Source organism: Trichosurus vulpecula, chromosome 7 (assembly GCF_011100635.1).
Source record: "Trichosurus vulpecula isolate mTriVul1 chromosome 7, mTriVul1.pri, whole genome shotgun sequence".
Taxonomy (NCBI): domain Eukaryota; kingdom Metazoa; phylum Chordata; class Mammalia; order Diprotodontia; family Phalangeridae; genus Trichosurus; species Trichosurus vulpecula.
Genome location: NC_050579.1, coordinates 163,102,278 through 163,120,978, shown reverse-complemented (window position 1 = coordinate 163,120,978; position 18,701 = coordinate 163,102,278). Strand labels below are relative to the sequence as shown.

The 18,701-nt window shown below is 35.9% G+C and overlaps 1 protein-coding gene across 4 annotated transcripts in view; it reads right to left on the bottom strand.

Annotated features, from left to right (window-relative positions):
* Positions 1–18,701, bottom strand: part of HACE1 (HECT domain and ankyrin repeat containing E3 ubiquitin protein ligase 1) — a 92,950-nt gene that overhangs the window by 55,027 nt on the left and 19,222 nt on the right. For 2 of the 4 annotated variants that reach the window (XM_036767917.1, XM_036767916.1), the window contains exons 6-7: positions 15,983–16,114; positions 2,130–2,212 (exon numbers count right to left, since the gene is read on the bottom strand). In XM_036767917.1, the coding sequence (XP_036623812.1) occupies positions 2,130–2,212; positions 15,983–16,114 (215 nt within the window). Of the gene's footprint in view, positions 1–2,129; positions 2,213–11,547; positions 11,712–15,982; positions 16,115–18,701 lie in introns of those variants that run through there. The other 2 variants (XM_036767918.1, XM_036767919.1) reach the window with 2 other exon arrangements.

Genomic DNA, 18,701 nt, shown 5'->3' with positions numbered 1-18,701 from the left:
CCTTGGTTGGCACAAATGAGACGCTTTAAAAAAAAACACAATAATTATATATCTAGTAAAACATTCTTGAATTACCTCTCTCTCAATTTCAACTTATTTTCAGTCCAGTTTTATCATTTTACAACTCTATAATTTGTCTGTAAATTTAACTTACTCTATTTTCCACACATTACCCTAAGAAAATATGTGAGGGTTGGTGGGAATTCCAGCACCTTAGACACTGTTAAAAAAGGATTGACAACACATGGGATTATTATTCCATTTCTATCTTCCTTCCAGAATGATGAACTTATTCCATAACAACAGCCCCCAGAAATATTCCCCAATGCTTGACAATGTGATATCACAATGTTTTATTTCTAAAGGGCTATATAAAATACCATAACATTATATAAGATAGTTTCCAGAAATCCAGTCCTCTTATAATTAGATCTGAGTTCAGAGAAACAATGCATAAAATGATCCAAAACTGTGAGACAAAAAAAGAAATGATTCTTAAGAATCAGAAACAAAACTCTTAAGATATAAACTTCTAGAAAAGGAGATATGCCATGCTGGGTTCTGACAAGACTGTGGCCCAGAAGACATAGACAATAAAGCTCTTAACCTTATACCAGGAGAAATTGATTCAATCTAATCAAAGTGATTTTATAGAATTAGATTCCTATAAATTCTATGAAAAAGAGAAAAGTAAGCCCCTCTGTTAACAGGTATAGTCTCAAGTCTAATGGCAGACAAAGGAGGAAAAAAACACAAACAGGATCTTTCTAGAATTTGGGTATTTCTTGGGCTTCCCTATGAATAATCATGTTTAGTGAGGTCAATATAGAATTTCCCTGAGATAGCTGGATAAAAATTAGACCATAGTTAGACAAAGTTAGACAAGGATGTTAAGCCAAAAAAAAAGTATACATATAAGACAGTAAGAGACTATGATGGAAATGATATATCAATGATAATCTAAAAGGTAATAGAAAGATAAATAGTGGGTATTATTAGGATACAGCATATTATCAATAACTTGCTAGGAATAAATGGTACAAAAGACATTATCAAGAACACATATAGTCAAATAGAAGAGGTGTGTCAGTCAAGTAGTGAAAAAATAGCCAGAGCAGTGCACTGGTAGCCACAAAATACTGAAAAGACTCAGGAAAGGTCTCCAATGCACCTTCCCTAGAGAACTTAAGGAAAAACACAGACAAGAATCAAACAGGATGGAGGAAAGGGTCTTGAAAGATTGTGATCTACACCGGCAAAGGAAAAACCCACACCCATGGGAGGAGATCCATTTGAATATGAATGATCAGACCACAAAGGTATGTCCAAAATAGGTCTGCCCAAAATAACTCTGAAGGGGAAGAAAAGTATTAGGGCAGTGACAAAAGCAGACAGTTCCCTGAACAGGACTACTTGACTGCAGTCCAGAGCGACATGGTGTTGCTTCTGCCAGTCATTTCTCACTATCATGTTTCTAACTTACAAAAAGCAAAAACATAGAGAATATCTGGTCCAACTCTCCTTCATTTTACAGAGTTAAGTGAAGAATGAAGCCTAAGGAAATAGGGCCAGAAGGCCAAATAACTTGCCTAAGGTCACACTGGATAAATAAAAGCAAAGCTAGAGCTAGAACTCAGGTTTTCTGATTCCCAATTCAGCGTTCTATCCACTATAGCATAGTAAATTTTAAATTTCAACAAAGGACACAAAATAAACTAGATTATCAGTGCAGTGATCATTAGTAGTTGTAACAAAAATGTTGCCTGCAGAAGCAACCTTTGAGAAAAATACCTGTTTTCAGGTTATTACAAATAATTATTTAATTTACCAAAGAATGCTATGGGGCAGAACAAAAAAGGGGGAACTGTAAAGAGAAAACTGATTCCCAGAAAATGTAGATGACTTAATTAAGATATTTTACAAAAATAAGAAGAATGAGAATGTAATATTCTCTTTCAGCCAAGCATGCTAGTCACAAGATCATGCTATCTCTTAAAAGGCATATACTGCACAAAAAGTACCCAGTACTTAATATGAAACAAAATTTGATTTGAAGTTTTAAGTCCCATGTTTCTTCTTACTGTCATATATTGTTCTTGAAAATTATTTTAAAAAATAAAATACCATACCTGCAAGCAAAATATAGTGGGGTAGCTCCAGACACATTTGGCCTATTAATATCAGCACCACTGTCTAGCAAGCATTGCACTGTCTGAAGGGAAAAAAATAAAGAGTCAAAATAAAGCCAGAGAGCAAAGTATACCATTTTCAATTTATATAACCAACTGTAATAGATATAAGCAAGATCTTATTCACATTCAAAAAATTCTTAAAATTTAAAGATATTTATGTATGTTTTTTAAAAGGCCACCTTTAAAATTTCTCATATTCAACAGTAATCTACCAAAGCCTCACTACAACATAATTCACTCTAGTGAAGAATTCTGTATTAGCTAAATCAGTCTTAGTGCATACATGACGGCATTTACTGCAGGAAGTATCAGAAGGCATGTACATAACATGATCCTAACAGCATGGATTCCCAAAGGCAATATAAGGATACCAGGAGAGGAAGGGATCTCAGAGGCCACCCAGACCAGGGCTTCTTAAACTTTTTCCACTTGCGACCCCTTCAGCACTTCTCTAACCCACAGTTTAAGAAATTCTAGACCAACTCACACTTACACAACAATCCCTTCTATGATATCCCCCAACAAATCGTCATCCCGCCTTTACTTGAAAGCTTCTAGTGAGAGAGAAGGCATGAGCTCAAAGTGTTTATCAAGCACCTACTATGAGCCAAGAATTGTTCTAGGCACTAAGCAAGGCAACCCATTTCATTTTTGCATAGTTCTGATTATTGGGAAGCTTTGCCTTATATCAAGTTTTAGATTTCACTTTTTTTCTCCAAATGAAACACTGCTCAACTGATCCAGCTATGGCATAATATTAAGACCCTTCATTATCTTCCTCATCATTCTCTGGATCTTCTACAGCCTATTAATGTCCTTCCTAAATGTGATACCAAGAACTGAATATTCCTGATGTGCTCTGATCAGGGCAGAGCAAAGTAGGATTCTCTTGGGTTAGACATTCTCTTAAAGTAGCCTAAGAAGATCACATTAGCTTTTATGGTGGGCACATTAGCATTGATCAAACTAAGTATGTAAAATCCATTAAAACCCTCAGAACTTTTTCCACAGAAATTGCTATTTTTCTACATCTCTCTGAAATACTGACTTGCAAGTTGGGACAGGTCTTTAAATGTATGATTTTATACTTATTCCCTTTGTGTTTATCTTAGAATTGGCACAATTCTCTAGCTCTGTCAAAGTTTTTTTGGAACCTGTCATACAATACTTTAGCTATGATAACAATAATAATGATAATACAAAAATAGCTAGCATTTACATACCATTTTAAAATTTTCAAAGCCTTTTACATGTTAACCAACTTGATCCTCACTGTTACTCTGTGAGGCAACCATTTCTGCTATTTCAAAATTTCAGAAACATACCATTTATAAATTCATCTAAGCTACTGACAGATGCTTATCAACTAGGCAAAGGTTAAACAACTTGTGGTACATGAATATAATATGTTATTACTGTAGTGTATAAAATGATGAATATAAGAATTAAAAAAAACATGGGTGAAGTGATATGAAGTGATACACCAAAAAATAAATATATGTAATTACTATAAATTACTAATTATATATATATATATATATATATATAATATAAATTACTAATTACTATAAAAATGGAAATGAAAAAAACAAAATAAAGAAACAATTGTAATAACCAAACTTAGCCTAGAAAAAAGTTGAAAAAAATGCAACTCCCTCCCTTCATTGCAAAGGTGGCAGACTACAGATGTGGAATAGTAAATACACTGTCAAACAATGTCAATGAGTTAATAAGTTTTGCTAACCTGCTTTTTTTCCTTTTTAAATTTTTGTTACAAGAGATGGCCTGCTGGGTAGGAAAATAGGGACTTGAAAGGATATATTCAGAAATAAAAGTTATGTAAAAATGAAAACCATTAATAAAATAAGATGCAATTTTTAAAAAATATACATGAAATAGTAAATAGCCAAAAATAAATTCCTGATGTGCTGCAAAAGACTTCCTGCCAAAATGACATAAAGAAATTGCTAACTACCCTTAGGTACAGTCATCCAACCACTGCTGAACCCACCTAACCATCCATGTTCTTGTCTAGTCCATTTATCTCCATCTCATCTACAGGAATAGCAAAGCCTGTCTACAAGAGAATTCCCCTACCTAACTATCTAGTTAAACCCTGCCAAGAAAGGAAATTAGGTTACACTGGCATCAGGGCTCCTTGGTGAAACTATGCTTGTCATTTCCCAACATCACTTCTTAAATTTTCTAACTGTTTCTTTAGTAATACATACTAAAACTTTACCAAAATCAAAGTTGAACTTTTCAAAGACTACATTCCTCTTTTTGAAAGACCTGCTTGATAAATCTGCAATTCTTCAATACTATAGCACCTCTTCAGTTCTCTATGATCTTCAAAAGTCACTTCAGCAATCTTATCCACCAGTTTGTTCAAAACCCTGGGATATAGTTCTTCTGTGCCTAGTGACCTGAATTCATCAAGGGCAGCTAAGTATTCTTTCAGGATATGGTATTCTATTATTTTGCTGACTCACCCAAATGTTGATAGAAATGATCCTGACATCCTAATTTTGACTTAAAAATAGTGAGCACTTACATATTAGTGCAGGAAATAAAAAAATAATTAATTTCCTTGCTTCCTCAAAATGCTCAAAAGGACAATAATAATAGTAACTGAAAGGCTTTTGGAAATTGAAAGAAGTTGGAACCTGGTTGCTCCTAAAACTGGTTGTTCCTAAAATTTAAGAGTTCACATCAATTTGATTTGAGAAGATTAAACCATGTTTTAGCTTTATTAATATTTTCTAACAATGTAAATCACGAACCATATGAATGAAAAATGTCCATTTTGAGATTAATATGCAATTGGGTGAAGAATTCATTGGGCCATCAGGTAAGACATCACATGCACATTAGCACAAATATCTAGGATATGTAAGCACTGCAAATGGACAATGAGTTAGGAACAGAACTGAAATGGAAGACAAGAGGTGACTAAATTATACTTGGGAACACACTCAGTGCTTTTCAAAATGCCAAATCTGCATCCTGATGCAAAATCTCATTTTTTAAAACACTGATTTCCTTGAGTGATGGTGGCCAACCTTAGAATATCACACTCTTGGGTGAATCATATTTGAATCAGACTTGGGAGTGAGTCAAAGGACTCATTATTAGAGGGATATTGGCAAATTCATTCCCCTACTGAAGTCCTATTTCAAAATTTGGGGCATGGAAGTAAAGCTCAAAGGCTACAACAAAGAAGAGTGAAGTAGCATTTACAAACTTCAAATCACATTATAATGTAGTTCACATCAAAACTATTTGGGTCTGGTCAAAAATCAGTAAGTAAATAAGTAGATCAGAATACACAAGAAAAAATCAGAAGAAAAATCAGAAAACATATTATCACCTTAAGGATTCATTATTTGACAAAAATTTCTGGGAAAATTATAAAATAGTCTAGCACATTTCAAGCTTAGACCATCACCTTACAATATATGCCAAAATAAACTCAAAATGGGTATATGACCTGAATATCGAGGGACACATCATAAAATAATCAAAAATGAACAAGATCAGGTAACTTTCACAACTATCACTAAGGGCTGAATTCTAAAGAAATTGAGATGAATGATCACAAAAGTTAAAATAAAAAATTTTCAGATATATGAATAAAGAAAAGTTTCTGTGTGAACAGAATTAATACAACTAGAGAAGGGAAGTGGCCAATTGGGGGGAAAACCTTCTTTATATTTAAATACCTTCCAAGAGTATAATAACCCAAACTATATAAACAACTAACAAATATTTAAGGCCAAAACCCATCCCCTTGATAGATAAGTGGTAAAGGGTATGAACAGTTAGGTTCACAAAAGAAGAATTTCAAACCATGTAAAAGACTTCTCCAAATCAACTAATAAGAGAAATGCAAATCAAAACTCTGAGGTATCACTTCACACCAGTAAATTGGCAAAAAACAAAACATGGGAATAATTAATGACGCCAAGGTTGTAGAAAATGGGTACACTGGTGCACTTCTGGTATAGCTGTGAATTAGTCTATCCATTTTGCAAAACAATTTGGTGTTACACTAAGAAAGTGAATAGAGGGGGGCGGAGCCAAGATGACGGCTGGAAAGCAGGGACTAGCATGAGCTCCCTGCTGAGTCCCTCCAAAAACCTATAAAAAATGGCTCTGAACCAATTCTAGAACTGCAAAACCCACAAAACAGCAGAGGGAAGCAGGGCTCCAGCCCAGGACAGCCTGGATGGTCTCTGGGTGAGGTCTATCCCATATGGAGCTGGGAGCGGAGCGGACCAACCAGACCAGGAGCCAGGCGGAGCATGCCCTAGCGCCCTGAATCAGTGAGCTGCCGCAGTCACCAGACTTCTCAACCCACAAACACCAAAGACAACAGAGTAGGTTAGTGGGAAAAGCTGCGGGAGTGGAAGGAGTTCGCGGGTTCTGCTATCGCAGCGGAGGTGGGGCAGCTACAGAAGTACAGCTGCAGTTGCTTCCAGCCCCAGGCCCACCTGGTAGGAGGAATTAAGTGGCGGATCAGAGCAGGAGTGAACAGCCTGCTGAAGATCTAAGTCCAGTCCGGGTTGGGGGTTCTTGGGGAAGGAGGAGTGCTGGGGTGGCAGAGCTGGCGCATCCCCCCCAAGCGTGGAACATACTTCTCTTAACTCCACAAGCAGTCATACCCCGCTGAAAAACTCAAGGATCAAGTTAGTTGGTTGGGAATATGGCCAGGCAGCGAAAATGCACCCAGATTCAGTCTCAGACTTTGGATTCTTTCTTTGGTGACAAAGAAGACCAAAACATATAGAAAGAAGAAGTTAACAAAGTCAAAGAGCCTACAACAAAAGCCTCCAAGAAAAACATGAACTGGTCCCAGGCCATGGAAGAGCTCAAAAAGGATTTGGAGAAGCAGGTTAAAGAAATAGAGGAAAAATTGGGAAAAGAAATGAGAAGGAAGAGAGAAAACCATGAAAAACAAGTCAATGACTTGCTAAAAGAGACCCCAAAAAATACTGAAAAATACGCTGAAGAAAACAACACCTTAAAAAATAAACTAACTCAAATGGTAAAAGAGCTCCAAAAAGCCAATGAGGAGAAGAATGCCTTGAAAGACAGAATTAGCCAAATGGAAAAGGAGGTCCAAAAGACCACTGAAGAAAATACTACCTCAAAAATTAGACTGGAGCAAGTGGAAGCTAGTGACTTGATGAGAAATCAAGATATTATAAAACAGAACCAAAGGAATGAAAAAATGGAAGACAATGTGAAATATCTCATTGGAAAAACCACTGACCTAGAAAATAGATCCAGAAGAGAGAATTTAAAAATTATTGGACTACCTGAAAGCCATGATCAAAAAAAAGAGCCTAGATATCATCTTTCAAGAAATTATCACGGAGAACTGCCCTGATATTCTAGAGCCACAGGGCAAAATAGAAATTGAAAGAATCCACCAATCGCCTCCTCAAATAGATCCCAAAAAGAAATCTCCTAGGAATATTGTCGCCAAATTCCAGAGCTCCCAGATCAAGGAGAAAATACTCCAAGTAGCCAGAAAGAAACAATTTGAGTACTGTGGAAACACAATAAGAATAACCCAAGATCTGGCAGCTTCTACATTAAGAGATCGAAGGGCTTGGAATACAATATTCCAGAGGTCAATGGAGCTAGGATTAAAACCTAGAATCACCTACCCAGCAAAACTGAGTATCATGCTCCAAGGCAAAATATGGATTTTCAATAAAATAGAGGACTTTCAAGCTTTCTCAGTGAAAAGACCAGAGCTGAATAGAAAATTTGACTTTCAAACACAAGAATCAAGAGAAACATGAAAAGGTAAGCAAGAAAAAGAACAAGAAAAAGAAATTGCAAGGGACTTACTAAAGTTGAACTGTTTTGTTTACATTCCTTCATGGAAAGATGATGTGTATGATTCATGAGACCTCAGTATTAGGGTAGCTGAAGGGAATATGCATGTATACATATATATGTTTATGTATATATATATATATATAAGTGAATGCGTATGTATGTATATGTGTATGTGTATATATATATATATAGAGAGAGAGAGGACACAGGGTGAGTTGAAGATGAAGGGAAGATATCTAAAAGAAATAAAATCAAATTAAGGGATGAGAAAGGAACATACTGAGAGAGGGAGATAGGGAGAGATAGAATGCGGTGGATTATCTCGCATAAAGGTGGCAAGAGCAAGCAGTTCTGTGGGAGGAGGGGAAAGGGCAGATGAGGAGGGAATGAGTGAACCTTGGTCTCATCAGATTTGGCCTAAGGAGGGAATACCATACATACCCAATTGGGAATCTTACCCCACAGGAAAGAAGAGGGAAGAAGATAAAAAAAAAGGGGGGATGATGGAGGGGAGGGCTGATGGGGGTGGAGGTAGTCCAAAACAAACACTTTCGAAAGGTGACAGGGTCAAGGGAGAAAATTCAATAAAGGGGGATGGGTTGGGAAGGAGCAAAATATAGTTAGTCTTTCACAACATGAGTATTGTGGAAGGGTTATACATAATGATACACATGTGGCCTATGTTGAATTGCTTGACTTCTTAGGGAGGGTGGGTGGGAAGGGAAGAGGGGAGAGAATTTGGAATTCAAAGTTTTAAAAACAGATGTTCAAAAACAAAAAAAAAGTTTTTGCATGCAACTAGAAAATAAGGTACACAGGCAATGGGGTGTAGAAATTTATCTTGCCCTACAAGAAAGGAAGGGAAAAGGGGAGGGGAGGGGAGTGGGGTGACAGAGGGGAGGGCTGACTGGGGAACAGGGCAACCAGAATATATGCCATCTTGGAGTGGGGGGAGGGTAGAAATGGGGAGAAAATTTGTAATTCAAACTCTTGTGAAAATCAATGCTGAAAACTAAATATGTTAAATAAATTAATTTTTTAAAAAAATGTCACATAGAGGTAAAGCAGGCATACACACACACACACACACACACACACACACACACGTCAATAATTTCTCACTTTCTTAAGTCAATATTTTTTCTAGACCTCTGGTATCTGCCCCTAAATTTGATAATGTATGAGTAAGTCCCTCAAAACACTCACAATCATGACACCTCCAAAATGATCCCTTTTTTATATTTGGCCTAATCCAACTGCTTTTCCTATCTTTATTCTTCAGTGCCATTTCTGCCATCCATATAACCATATTTGGAACTGTAATGTTAGAGTCCAATTGCGAGAGCTCTGCTGTCCTGGATGGTGAAGTTTCTTACAAAAATCTTTGGCAATCTTTTCCATGTTCTTTCTGGTATTCTCCTTCCATTTTTAGCTTTAAATACTCTCAAAATTACTTTGCTTTTTGTTGAGCTTCATTCCAGGCTTCCATGAAAGTTTTTACTGTCCACTGCTTGCCTACTCTATGAGGCGATTCTGCTCACAATTTTCCATTATTCTCTCCCATAGAACGAACGAGTTTATGTTCTAAACCAGTGTTTCGTATGGCAACCATCTCTCTCCCCTGTTTGGAAACTAAGTGTTTGCTGTATAACACACTTTTTTAGGATCTTGGTCTCCTTGTTATGGCAAATGATTCTATCAATTAACCTTCTATATTAAATTATTATGGCCTGGATGTATCTGTCTCTATCCTTTCTTCAAACCATATATCATTTTTTATCACAACAATTATAGCCATAGGTCAAGATCATGTTTCAATTGCATATCTTATCTATTATCTTTTCCTTTCTTAAAGTTTTGTGCTAATTTTGATTTCTACTTTAACAAGTTGGTGGTCAGATCACATATACACAACTAATTCAAAATTCAACCAACAAGCATTAAGTGTCTAAGCACCAAAATGAAAGTCTCTGCCCTCAAAAAGATTTCATTATATGAATTAATATAAGGTCATTTTGGGGAAGAGAAGCACAAGAAGTTGGGGAATCAGGAAGACTCATGCAGGAAGTAACACTTCAGAGAACCTTTTAAAGAAATTAGGGAATTCTAAGAATTAGAGGTAAGGAATGAGTACTTTCCAAGCATGGTAGATGGCCTATATAATGAGACCAAATTTACAAAGTTTAACATTCAATGAGGGGATTTTGTATATTTTATGATCTGTTTAACACAGTGATACGTCGGTCCAAAAATTATGTCTGTTTTATCAGGATGTTCTTTTTATTCTGTAAGCTTTTGCTTGCTTCTCAAATTGATAGACTAAAACAGACTAAAGTATTCAAAGATCAGAAGCTTGGAGATACATTTGTAACAAAAATTTAAGAACACTGAAAAAGATAAATTAACAAATTTGTAATTAGCACCTGAAAAAAAACATACTTTAGAATTTAATACACCAAACATAATCTTATGTGTAAACTGATATATGTACACATATACATATATGCATAATATGTATAAACATTTTATGTTCAAAGATAGAAAAGAATACATTGCTAAAGGGCATTAAAAATTAAGTATTATATAATTTCTTTATTTAAAAAGAATTTTGCCAGTTTCAAAATTACTAGAAATTTTTTAACTTTGTTTCCAGGTCCTCTAAATAGCAGGTAACGTTCCTCATTCTACTCAACAAATCTTTCTCCTTATAATCTTAAAAAGTAGGTAATTTGTAAAGAGGGATCTGGGGAGGAAAAAGGGAGACAGTAGACCATCTGGATTCCAGGATTTGCCTTGGAAGACACAACCAGCTGTATGCATCAACAGGGTTTCATGTCTTTTCAGTTACTTTTTTAAAACAGAAAGGATCTCCTACGTTCTTGAGTCAATCTCCAAAGTCATTTAACTGAAGTCAATGGCTAGCCAAGAAGCAAAATACCCAATGACAAGCTTACATACATACATCCAAATTCAAAATGACAAAACTGAAAAAAGTTAATGGCCAATGTTAAAACAATAAAGAATTAAATGTTGAGTAAACTCCTTTTAGCAAATGATTACAAACAATCCAAAAATAAAAATACACTAATTCAATTCAACCAAGTTTTTTATTGTGTGCCTATTACATATAAGACACTATTTTAGGCACTTAAAGATATACAAAGTTAAATAAAATGAAGTTCCTGCCCACCCTGGAAGATCTAATAATTTAAGCAAAATATTATATGACATAATAATGCAAAGCTTCTGACAATACGCTTTGCACATTCTCTAAAAGCAACCTGCAATAACTTCAATTGGCTAGAAGACCAACTACCTAAAACTAACGTATATTTCTTTAATTATCCAGCAATTGACAGCAGTATTCACTTGTCCTGGTAAATAACAGTACTTGGAAAAACTACCATCACTGCAAATGAGCCAACACAGAACTCTAAGATCAGAAAAACTGAACTTTCTCTAAACCTAAAAATAAATTCTGAAATATGTTAATCAAACCTACCTTTACGCCTTAAAGCTGAATCCAAGCAATGCTTTGGGAAAAGCATTCAAATAAGTGTACATGACTGCCCTGTAAGTCTCTGGATGAAAAGTTTGGAGGATGGTTATGGATACCAATATAGCTGACTGAATGTAGTGGAATAACCTTATTGTTCCTTAACAAGCCTGCAATTTCAATGAGAAACGCAGTCAGTAATAATTCTCTTGAAAATAACAATCTATAATGCCACCGTCAAATTAACAATTGTTTAAGTTTTACGAGCTTAAATCTACCCTAACAAGATTCCAATTGCCTTTTCATATTAAATTTGTGAAGCTTCAAACTAAGATACAAAAATATAAGATATTAAATTACTCAAGTGTAAGCTATTTTCTTTAAAATTTAATTTTGAATTAATTTCTAGCTAAATGTACTCACAGTATTCAAGTTTAGGTTAGATCATTTAACAATATGATATTCTAAGTTTATGGCTCCAAATTGTCCCAGAAAGCTAAGAAAACACTCACACACAACAACAATTCACCTCATTAAAGTCTTTTAGAAAACTGATGACAACAGGAATAAAAACTATAAAAAGTTAATTACAAATTTGGCATTTTAGATAACTAGGTAAAATCCAATTTGCTGACTAAATTTCTATAGTGTGTCAAAATCCAATCATCACATGGGGTCTACAAATTGCTCTGTATCCTTCTGTTGTTGGAAAAGTAACGTTCCATAGCAACAAGAACCATATTCTCAGATACATGTATTGCTTTTTTCCCCCTCAGAGTTCAGAGTTCATTGACTATGTCACTAGAATCCTGCACATATCATAAGGGTAAGTTTGGGATAGAGAAAGAGATGTCATTCCAAGTATAAATATTTGGCTAATGAATGAACCAAGCCTGACCGCTATGGTGCCTTCCAGGTCAGGAGGAACCAAGATTTTCAATGTTCTCTAGACTATAATGTATACTTGATAATATCTCCTAAAGCTACATTACAATTCTGGTGATACAAAGCAAAAGGCATAGCTCAAATAAGAGCTGCTAGTCAAAATCATCAATGAACACAGAAGACCAGAAGTTATGGTGACATTTTTCAATTATAAATATTATCTTTTTTTGCCCAGGCCTATGTATCATCGGTACAGGGAACTCCCTCCACCTAGCAGAATAGTAAGTAGCACATAATTCTTCACCTTTAAAAGTTGTTGTACTATCTAAAAGCAAAGTCTCTAACCCAGATTCAAAAAGCCAGTATATGTCAGAGAGGCAAGACTTGGACCCAGTCCTTGAGACCAGTTCTCTATTCACTGTCACACACCGCCTCTCGAGAAGAAAAAGACAACCTTCAGAATCCTAAAATACTGCATACATTAACACAACAGTATGGAAAAAGTAACAAAATTTGAAAGTCCATGTTGCACAGCTTGGGATCAACAGCAGCAAAGAAGTAAAATGAGATTTTCATCTTGGTTACCTTTGGAGGAATAGATATTATGCTCTGCAAACTGGAATTAAATTTAACCCTCGACATAAATTTATAATAATAATTAAATTAACTAAATAAGCATCGTCATCATCAAAGGAACAATGCGACAGCAATAAGGAATGCTAAAGAGCTGCCCAATACTTGGAAATGGCATTTCCTCTCTCTCAAGCTTTCTTCTTATGTGTTCCTCAAATTCAACCTACACTGAGGTTAAAAGTAAAACTCTACAGAAGACTTCTGTCTGTTGCCTCTCCATATTAATGTTTTAGAACTTGAAGGTTTATTTCCCCCTGAGGATTTTTACATTTAATTTTTATAAAACGTCAAGCTATGTCTCACTCTTCATGACCCCATTTGGGGTTTTCTTGGTAAAGATACTGGAGTGGTTTACCGTTTCCCTTCTCCAGCTCATTTGAAAGATGAGGAAACTGAGGCAAATAGGGTTAAAGTCATTTGCCCAGGGTCACATACCTACCAAGTTTGTGAGGCCAGATTAGAACTCAGGAAGATAAGTCTTTCTGACTCCAGGCCTGGCACTCTATACCCTACCTTTTCCTTAATGGATATAATCAAGGTAGCTACCTTAAGAGGGACAAAAAAGGTCACACCCAATTCTAGTGAACTAATATAAAAGCTTTCTTAATTCCACATCTGCCTAAATCACTAATACACACTAAAGCCTTTGAGAGCATATCATCAGTAAATTAAGGAATGATTCAGGACAATTTCTACCCTTGAAAAGTTTACCAAACTTCCAGCAGATGATTCAGTCCAGCTCAATACAAGATTCCTGTCCAATGAGATTATAATACATCACAGAAAGTTAGCAATTCTAAGGCATATCATAATTAGCACAACTCAAATGAGCTATAGATATAATTCTACCTAAAGACAAGGGTATTGACTAAATGACTTTTCAAGGTCACTTCAGACACTCTGATCCTACAATTGATGGCAACCACCAGTGATTCAGTAACACTCTATCACTATACACTTCCTTCTGTACAATCCTCAGAAATCCCTGTGACATTTCAGTGACTGGGATGGAGATTTAGCAGAAATCTTGTTCCCCAATGCAAACAACTGCAGGAACACAGAACTGTAACGCTGTTAGGAAAGTCACTAATTTTTCCCTTCCAGCTCTATTGTATCTGCAAAATCTCAGCCAGTAAACATCATCATAGTAAAGTCGGGGTATTTATAAATTTTCCTGGAAGACAATTCTTCAAAGACAGAATTTCTCAACTTCGAAGCATTCTTCATTGTTTTACCATATCTGCTTTAGATTGTAAACCATATGGAATACATTATACTTATGCTACGTAATCTTCAATGACTTCAGAGTATAATTCACATTTTTTAATGCTTTCTATAATGCACAAGGCTTTCTTAATGGTCTCCTATCTACTATCCTAACTGAAAGCAACTGATATCAACTTCTATAACACATTTCCTATTTAAACTTTATGGAAGCAGAGAGAGGGTAAGTTTGTTGAACAACTGTGATGATATTTTTTTCATCATGGTTATCTATTTCACATGATACAGATACAGCTAGAGTCTTTAAATTTGAAAACTTGGGGCTTTTTCCCTTGGGATACTGTCAACAAAGATCACATCCATAACTAAAATAAGTTTACAAAAGAATTCCTGAAAGTCATTCATATGCTTTTCAAAAACACTAAAGAATGGGATCAGATAGGTCAGAACATTTCTGGTATAAGCTTTTTTTTTTTAACCATAACCTTAAAGATGGTAACCTTCTAAGAAAAAATAGCTAACTATTCCTTAGAGCCACTCGAATAATTTAACTTCTAGACATTAAAAGGAATAAAATCTAAGTAGACATTAGGAGCCAAAGAAATCTTTTTTTTCCATGAACATAATGAACATATTAGGATACCAGAAGAGCAATTTTTCCCTCCCAAGCTCCAAGAGTCCTGATACTGAACCTCATATACCATACTCTCAATTTCTTGGAATGCCTCATCAGAGACAACCTTGGATTCCTGAAGTTGTTGTGTCTGTCCTTCATTTTAAAAGAGGACCATGACATCAGGGAAATGATGACATGACTTGCAGTTGACTTTGATTTGAGTGAGGGAGCGCTGTGCAAGATCACCAGCCTCATTTTCTCCTCCAGAGCCATGTGGGTCCAATGGCCAGATATTCATCAGGATGACTAGAGATGGCCCAGGATGTAATGGGAGACCCTGGCCCTTACAGGCTAAGGCCTTTTCAGGTTCTCACTTTGAGTGAGGTAATGCCCATTCAGTGAATAGGCCTCTTTAAGAAGGGGGTCAAGGGATGGCCCCTTTAACCAAAAAAAAAAAAAAAAAGAAATAATCAAGCTGGGAGGGGAAGACTCTCAGGGTTGCTGGTCAAAAGAGAAAACAGTTGCTAATGACATTCACCCTGAGCTCCACAGTGAAATAGGTTTAAGGGAGGGAGGGAATGAGGGAAAAGAGGAAGGAAGGAAAGGAATCTAGCCTGTAAACCCCAAGTTAACTGGGCAGCTTCCGGTCATCAAAATTTACCTTCCTTGGCTGGGCTATCAAAGCACAAATTCTAGTATCTCCCATCAATCTAAGAAGGTTTCTAGTATGGGCCTGTTGACAGACTGTATCTTCCAAGGTCCAGCATACCTAAGCTCAGAAATGCTCAACACCAGAATGTTGACTATCAAGTGATAGATTTTTCAGCCACAGCACTCATAGAAAACACCTAAAAGGATTACAATCTTCATGAAGTTACTTACATAAAACACTAAAGTATTAAAAAGCACTATATTTCTTCTCTTTCTGCCAAAACAAATCAGCAATCTAGTCATTAGTAGAAAATTTAAAAGCAAGACCTTTCAAGACAAAGTTCACAAACATTCCTAATGAAAACCTTTTATAAAATTCAAAGTTTTCTAAATTTTACAAAATACATGCAATTTCAACTAAATTTAACGTACTGTCTTATGACCATTCTGGCATGCAACATGCAATGCTGTCTGTCCCATTGCATCTTCAACATCCACGTTACTGACATGCTGCACAAGATCATGAAGCAGCTCTGTTCTTCCATTTACAGCCAACCAATGAATCTGTAGAATAATTTGTGCCAGTTAGTACTTTCACAAGAAAATCTTACATTAGAACTTTAAAATAAATAAACTAGTTTTTCGACTGAAAATCTAGCATATAAACTAGTTAACACTTTAGGCCTATATGTTTTTTCTTAGTTTTTTAACAATTAAAATTTCCAATAAAATTTGAGTAACCCTAGAGTTATGTTTCAGAATTAATCTTTCCATAATACAAAATGACAGGGCAAACACAAGACAGCTTCCTTCTTGGATGCCCTGGGGCTTTCAAAGTATGAAATTACATTTTCCAAAAGGCAATCCAATTTTGACTTAAAGAAGAGAGGTGCTAAATTTTTCTCCAGGTCCAAACCTTGGTACTAAATATTCTCAATACAGCACATTCATCCTCCCCTCGATGACTTTCATTCCCCAACCTTCCCCCAACCAGCAAAAAAAAAAAAAAGAAAAAAAACAAGCAATATATTAACAGGAAAAGTATAAAGAAGTCATGGAAATAAGTATAAAAATAGCTCATGTTAGAACAAGAGTGTTTCACAGTTGAAGCTGCTATTGCCAGCAGATATAAACAAAACTGGGAGAAAAAAAGAAGTAACTAAGAGTCCTAAAAAATGTTTCCAAATCTCAAAATATGCCTTCTTCCACCCTTTCAAAGCCAGATCCCTCCAACTATGAAAACTTCCTAACAGTAATCAAAACTTTTCCAGGCTTTGCTAATAAGTATACTCCATAACAACAGCCAAGAGAAGTTTGCATGTCTTGAGGCAAAACTAGGGAAGAGAAGTAAGGAGAGGAAAAGCAGAGGCACCTCACTGCTACAGTGGAAGAAAATTATTTGGGACAAATGAATGTAACACGTGGAAAGAAATCATTTTTTCCTTCTCAAAATTAATTAGTGGGAGAAATTATTAAACATCATATTTAAATATTATCATGAAGATAAGCCTACTACACTGCCTACATTATCAGGTATACTATGAATATTTAGATATTAAAATTACATCACTTTTACTCACATTTCCCACTGTCTACTGAACACACCCATTTGGATATCCCACAGGTACTTCAGGCTGAACATAAAACAAGACTCCAGTTTTATTCTAAATACTGTTACCCCTGATTTCCCTATCTCTTTTAATGGCACCATTATTCTCCAATTACTTATGGTCAAAACCTCAAAATTCTCTTTGATTCTTTCCCCCTTTGTCCCTCTCAGTCAGTTTCCAAATCTTACCAGCTCAATCTCCTTACTGTTCAAATCTATCCCTACCTTACCATTCTTCCTATCATCAACAGAATTTATGCCCTTATTACATAGATTTAAAGTTGAAAGGCTCTCGGGACCATTTAGTCCAAACCCCTCATTTTATAGGTGAGAAAACGGACGCCCAGAAAGGTTCAGTGATTGACTTACCCAAGGTCACACAAGAAGTAGTATCAAAGACAAGTGCTCTCTCCAATTTACCACACTGCCCTCTAAAAGTCTTGCCAAAAATATCAAGGTAGCTTCCTAAAAAGAGTCCTCATTTTTTTTTCTTCAGCCTTTTCAAAGGAGGCCTACACACCATCACCTAACTGGTATTCCAGGGCCACTAAAAGGATGACGTTATTCTTCAGGCTAAAAACCTTCAATGGCTTCTCCTCAATGCCTACCAAAAAAAGGCCCTCTTTAGCCTAGCATTCAAGCTCCCTCACAATTTGGATCCAATCCATTTTTATTTAATACTGCAACTCATTATATGTTCGTCACTCTAGTCGATCAAGTTAGATTGCCCACCATCTTCCAAACATGCTTTTGCTCTAGTTACCTATGTTCATGTTATTCCCTCCCTAACACTTCTACTTTTACTTATAGACACCCTGCCCAGTCTACATAGAAAAGATCAAACATCACCTCCTCTAATGGCTTTCTTTTCTGATCCTCCCAGACAAAATGGATACTTGCCTTATTCATCTCATAGGACTATTCATGATAAAGACCCTTATTTATGAGTAGGTATACAACAGACAATACTCAAAATTATTCTCCACTTTTAAAAAACGGCTACACAAACAGCAAAGGAAGATGAAATCTCATGTCTTACTTATTTCATTTAAACTACTTCAAGATGCTGTTTCTCAAAATTAGTATTTCATTTTATCTCTACTTCTAGAAATAAAACCCTTAAAATTGTGACTATTTCAGAGTGAAATTCCTACAATCTATTCTATACAGTTTACAAGTTTATTTCAAGGCTCTATGATTTCACCAGTAATTAAACTCCCTGTACTGAAGCAGATTGCAAGCCCTTCAAAACTTAGAAATTACTGTGGATAAGATCCTAACAATCTAGAAAATGCACCAGATCAAATCCTAATAAAGAAATCCAGAAAAGGTCACAGTGAGTCCTTTGTCTAGCCCAGCTCAACATAAGGAAACAGACAAGGAGTTCTGTGGTCTGGGGCGGGGGGCCAGGCTTGTTGCAGCAGGGCAACAGCACACTGCACGAGGAACACTCCAGCACCCAGGGAAAACTAGAGGGGAGAGAATCTGGAACTCAAAGTTTTAAAAGCAGATGTTCAAAAAAAAAGTTGGTTTTGCAAGCAA